A 6,041-nucleotide genomic window follows, 5' to 3' on the forward strand; every position below is an offset into this window, starting at 1 on the left:
TTTCTACTTCATAATAATAAACTATTAACAAACACTACTCAGTTAAAATGACAACTGTCAAACTTCATAAATAATGTTACTAGTGTATAAAATTCATACACAACATTTTTCTCTCCTCCACCGGATCATGGTGTGTAACACACTCTAGTTTTCCTTAGTCTTGTCGACCATCGTACATCGGGAGTTACGTTGGTCGTCTCAGGCGTACTCTCAGATATTGGGTGTGGTGTTGAATAAAACTCCTCATTTCTTGATGTGTTGGGCGTTGTCCACCTCTCAAACTCATTCTCCAATCCCGGACTCCCTTCAGTGGTTGCTTCATTGTTTTCTGGCTTCTCAAACTCATTCTCCAATCCCGGACTCCCTTCAGTGGTTGTTTCATTGTTCTCTGCTTCAAGCGAGTCCTTTGTCTTGTCACCGCTACTCTCGAACAAATATTTTGATTCACGATATTCTTTCGCTGTATTTCTAATGGGTGCACTTGCAGCTCTTCGAATTTGATTTACATGTCTCTTTACTTCCTTTCCATTAAAAAGTATTTCGTAGTGAAGATCACCTAAACGTGTATTAATTGTTCCTCTGAGCCATTTATGCATTCGCGAATTGCCCGATAAGAAGTATACGCTTTGGCCTGGTGCGAATTCCCTACACCTATTACTAGATTGACACTGCAAATATTGCTTATCTTTCACCTTCTTTGCAATTTCCTCTGGGCGAATGTGATCTAAGCGTGTTCGCAGATGTCGTCCCAAAAACAACTGAGCTGGCGAAAACCCTGTAGTTGAATGTGGGGCATTTTTGTATTACCTTAGGAACTCGTTCAAATTTTTCTTTAAGTTCTTGCTTGTTGTGCCCATTGCTTTTAGCGCATTTTTTATTGTTTGTACGCTACGCTCCGCCTGACCGTTAGTAGCTGGATGATACGGAGCTGAATATTTATGGTATTTAACACCAACTGTTGTGAGGAAATCGTTAAATTCTACAGAAGTAAAATTCGTTCCATTGTCAGAAACCACCATAAGCGGAACTCCAAGAACAGCAAATACATCGTCCAAAAGCGAAATTGTATCTGCAGCCGTAGTAGATTTTGTGATTTTAACTTCTAACCACTTACTGTAAGCATCAACAATTACTAGTAACATTGCTCCTTCAAATGGCCCTGCATAATCAATATGAATACGTTCCCATGGTCCTTTTGGGTATTCCCAATGATGACTATCGCATTTCACCGGCTTATTCGCTTGTCTCGCGCACCCATCACACTCGTTGGCCATATTCTCAATATCTTTGTCTATTCCTGGCCAATATATAAAAGAACGAGCAATGCGCTTCATTTTTACCATTCCTAAGTGCGGTGTGTGTAGATTCTCTAGTAATCTTTGTCGATAATGTGGAGGGATAACGACCCGATGTTCGAACGTCAAGCACCCTGATGACAACACGTAACTCGCTTCTGGCGATTTGTAACCTTCTCTTTTTAAACAGCGGCCACTTTCCAGTATTCTGATTATCTTGCCGAGATGCTCGTCCTTTCTGGTTTCTATTGCAATACGTTCTGCTTTAACAGGCAACTGATTTATCTGGCAAATCATGAAATTATCGAACTCATCACGTTCATCTGAATGAGTCGCTACTATTTGTTGCAATTGATTTATTTGTTGAAGGGAAGCACGTGACAAATAATCGGCATTTGCGTTTGCTTTTGAATTTTTGTATATAACTTCGAAATCGAATCTGCTTAAAAACTCTGCATAGTTAGCCATTCTACTTATACATAGTACTGGAAGCGATTTATTAGGTTGAAGAATCTGTGATAACGGCTTATGATCCGTGATCAATATCCAATGACGAGCATATAAGTATTTGAAAAATTTTTGCACTGCCCACACAATAGCTAGCGCCTCTTTATCAATTTGTGTATATCGTTGTTCCGTAGCAGTCATCGTTCGACTTGCATAAGCTATTGGCCGATCCACTCCATTTTCTAAACGATGTGACAATACAGCACCTAGACCCGTTCGACTTGCGTCTGTTGCTAACATTACCGGTAGTGACGGATCGTACGGAATTAATACTTGAGGTGAAGTCAATATTTGTTTTAACTGAGTAAATGCTGCATCTGCCTCTCCCGTCCAGCAAAATTCTTTTGTTTTCAACATGTCCCGTAATGGTCGCGCCTTTGTAGCCAAATCCGGAATGAACGCGCCATAGTATGTTGCTTTCCCTAAGAAAAGTTGAAGCTCTTCAACCGTTGATGGTTTGGGCGCATTCAATATTGCTTCGACATGTTTCTGGGACTTATGCATGCCATGTGCATCAATTCGATGACCAAGAAACTCCACAGATGTTGTGGCGAATACACACTTCGACTTATTCAGACGCAGCCCACTTAACTGAATACGGCCTAGAATGGTTTCTAACACTTGTAACAATTCATCAAAATTTTTAGCATATACTAAGATATCGTCGAAAAAATTTAACACATTCGTCATACCATGTAGTACTGTCTCCATTCTCCTCTGCCATATCGCTAGTATATTTGCTGCTCCATAAACTGCACGTGTTGGACGTACTAACCCATGCGTGATTGTGTTTAGAGTTAATACATGTGCAAATTCTTCGTCAATTGTAAGATGGGTGTATGCATCTGTTACATCAAGATGACAAAAAATTGTTGCATTTTTCATTTTATTAAATAAATCTTCCGCTTTCGGAATTGGATGTTCATCAATTATCATTCGTGGGTTAACTGTAGGTTTGTAATTGCCTGTAATGCGAATACCACCGTTTTTCTTTGCAACTATATGCGTAGTTGAAGCCCATTCCGAATGATCTACTCTCTTGTAATACCCCAATTGAATGTTTCGATCAATTTCTTTGCCGTAAGCATCTTTTAATGCCATTGGAACTTTGCGAGGTCGTGCGAACACTGAAGTAGCTCCCTTTTTTAGATGCACTTTAGCAGGTGGACCACTAAGCTTCCCAGCCGTTTCACTAAATACGTTCTTAAACCTCTCGATCAGTTGTTGGAGCCGCTCTCGCTGGTTTGTAGACAGTTCTCGCTCTAAAGAGTTTATTGAATTAATATGGTTGGACGAAGAAAAAAATTCAGAAAAGTTAATCTCTCTCGCAAATTGTGATATCCATCCCCTGCCGCAAAGTATATCACAATCTCCTTCCACGACATACAGACTTAACCGTCGTACTATTTTACCCATTGGCGCTGATACTACAATCCGTCCTACGCAATTAACCTTATGACCCGTGTAGTTTGTGAATCGCCTATCACTTTTAAGCAACTTAAAATTCGGTCTTATCGATCGAAGGGTTTTGTAACTAATTACCGCGCATGGAGCGCCGGTGTCTAATTCCATTTGAATTTCCTTTCCATCAATTTTAACAGGAACATGGTGGTGGTTTAGATACCTTAGTATACCTTAGTATGCATTTTATTTATGTTTGTATAGACATGCATATTTTCATAAATATCGTATTAACGTGAATATGCATGTTGATCTAAATATTAAGCTGTCTACTATAGCGTTATCTAGGTAATGCTATTGCAAAGACAGCAAGCATCAAATTCGGTACCCAGGTGCAAAAATCTGCTGAGTTAGATATTTTGCATTTCAGGGTTAACTGAATTTGATTATGTTTCTAGACTTAAGGTATTGTTTAAGAAATATTTTTAATTTAGTCTTAAGATTCAATTCAATAAACAAACATATAACTTAAATTTTGTGTCTTTATTAAATATAATTGGCGCAGTCGACGGTGATTTGTCTCAAGACAAAAAGAGAACCTTAGAAAAAAAAAATCAAATCGGTAATAAAGTGCAAAGATTATCTATATCTAAAAAGTGTACTTTAATAAAAAGTTTTAAAATATAAACGCTAATAAACTGCAACAACTATTTGTATACAGAAGTTAACTTTAATAAAAAGCAAATTCTTAAAAAAAAAAAAAAAAGTGCAACGACTATTTATATCTAAAAAGTTTTGAATGCGGAGAGTAAAAGCATTCGACTTAAATCGACCAATTATGAGCAACGAAATGGAGCAATTGCAGCAAAGACTTCAGGAAATGGAGGAAGTTATAAGGAGGCAAGAAGCTAAAATTCTGCTCCACGAACAAGTACAACAACAAGTTCAACAAGTGCAACAACAACAAATACAACAGCAAGTTCAACAAGTACAACAACAACAAATACAACAGCAAGTTCAGCAAGTACAACAACAGCAAATACAGCAAAATATGCAGCAACATCAAGAGCTTCTAGCACCAAAAGATATTTTGACGCAATTCCGCCAAATAAAATGCCTCAACAAGGATCATGATGCCATTGCTTTTATAGCATCAGTAGAAGCTGTCATGGAACTATGCCCACCAGAAAACCATCAATTAACGAAGCTAGCAATGACCATTATAATCAACGAGAAGATAACAGGTGATGCCGGCAACTATATTCGAGGACTTGGACCAAATACAACCTGGGACCAAGTTAACATTAAGCTAATGGACTATTACCGACCGAGGGCAACATATGGTGATATTTACAATAAATGTCGCAATATAAAAGTAAGTAATTTAAGAGATTTATTTTCTTATTTTGAAATGACGAGGTCAAAACTTAATAAAATATATACATTCGATGATAATAAGCCAGACATTTATGAGCCAAGTAGAGTAGATAGGGACTTAGTAAACATTTTAATTGACAAAATTGACATACCCTTAAGAACATATATTGATCAAAACAGTACACTTAACGATGTTATTAGGAAGTATACGCAAATTAAAGCGCTAGACGATCCACGAACAATTCACTTTAATTATAGACTGAAAAGACCATTACAGTCACAATACTATAATAAACGAAGTAATCAGACACCATCTGCACCCAATAATCAATATAATTACAGCAGTAATTTCAGGCAAAATAATCAGAATGATAATTCAACACGGTCAAACCAAAATAATAAGTTCAATAATTCAATTCAGACTAGAAACTCACATATGAGTGTTGATACCCAAAATACTAGACGTAGCCAAATTAATAAAAGAACTGATTTTCAGCCAATGGATATTGGTAATGTAGAGGAGGATGTAAATTTTTTCAACCTGCCTCGATCTGCAGATTGCCCATAATAACAATAACAATTGGTAGCAAAGAAATTAGATGTCTCATTGATACCGGTTCTGACACTAGTTTAATTAAACCAAATATTCTCAAAGATCATTTCACTGAACAGAAACTCCCAACACCGATTTGTTACCGAACAATAAATGGAATTAATCAGGTGACACATAAAATAATAACTTCTATACCTAGAGAGTTTAACGTCTCAGGTACCTTCCATTGGAAGGTAATTGACTTCAGTAGTAAAAATTATGATGCCATAATAAGACAAAATTTTCTCATCCCTCTTAAAGCTAAGATTGATGAAGAGAATAAATTTGTCAACATATTAGGCAATATTATACACTTTAAAATTTTTAGCCCCTATAAAAATCAGGAAATATGTACACTTGAATTCAGCGACATAGAAAATTTAGATTTGAGACATTTAAATTCTGAAGAAAACCAATTATTAAAAAAATTATTACAGGACTTTAGTGAACTATTTTTCAAAGAGGGGGATAAACTCTCTTTTACCCACGAAATTAAGCACGAAATTGTTACTACAAGTGATCGACCTATTTATTCAAAAATATACAGATATCCACAAACTCATGAATTAGAAATTCAAAGGCAGATAAAAGAAATGTTGAAGCATAATATAATTAAAAAAAGCAATTCTGCTTATAATAGTCCCTTGTGGGTAGTCCCAAAAAAAGTGGACAAATCTGGTTCTCAAAAATGGCGGATCGTAATTGATTACAGAAAACTGAATGAAGTTACTGTAAATGACAAATTTCCAATTCCTAATATAGATGGAATTTTAGATAAGTTAGGTAAAGCTCAATATTTTTCGTCTATAGACCTTGCCAAAGGCTTTCATCAAATTTTGATGCATGACAACGATAGGAAGAAAACCGCA

The 6,041-nt window shown here is 36.4% G+C and overlaps 1 protein-coding gene across 1 annotated transcript; it reads right to left on the bottom strand.

The window, feature by feature from the left end:
- Positions 1-125: 125 nt before the first annotated feature.
- LOC119673483 (uncharacterized protein K02A2.6-like) lies at positions 126-3,374 on the bottom strand. The gene is made up of 2 exons (XM_038084770.1): positions 845-3,374; positions 126-775 (listed from the first exon to the last, which is right to left on the bottom strand). The coding sequence occupies exons 1-2, from the start codon at positions 3,372-3,374 to the stop codon at positions 126-128; spliced, it is 3,180 nt and encodes a 1,059-aa protein (XP_037940698.1).
- Positions 3,375-6,041: the final 2,667 nt, after the last annotated feature.

Source organism: Teleopsis dalmanni, chromosome 1 (assembly GCF_002237135.1).
Source record: "Teleopsis dalmanni isolate 2A chromosome 1, ASM223713v2, whole genome shotgun sequence".
Taxonomy (NCBI): domain Eukaryota; kingdom Metazoa; phylum Arthropoda; class Insecta; order Diptera; family Diopsidae; genus Teleopsis; species Teleopsis dalmanni.

What these genes read in the sequence shown, in the direction of transcription:
- LOC119673483 (XM_038084770.1), bottom strand. Translation starts at nt 3,374, where the DNA reads ATGGAATTAGACACCGGCGCTCCATGCGCGGTAATTAGTTACAAAACC. An exon ending in AAAAGCAATGGGCACAACAA is followed by an intron (nt 776 to 844) that starts GCAAGAACTTAA and finishes ATTCAACTACAG; the next exon opens with GGTTTTCGCCAGCTCAGTTG.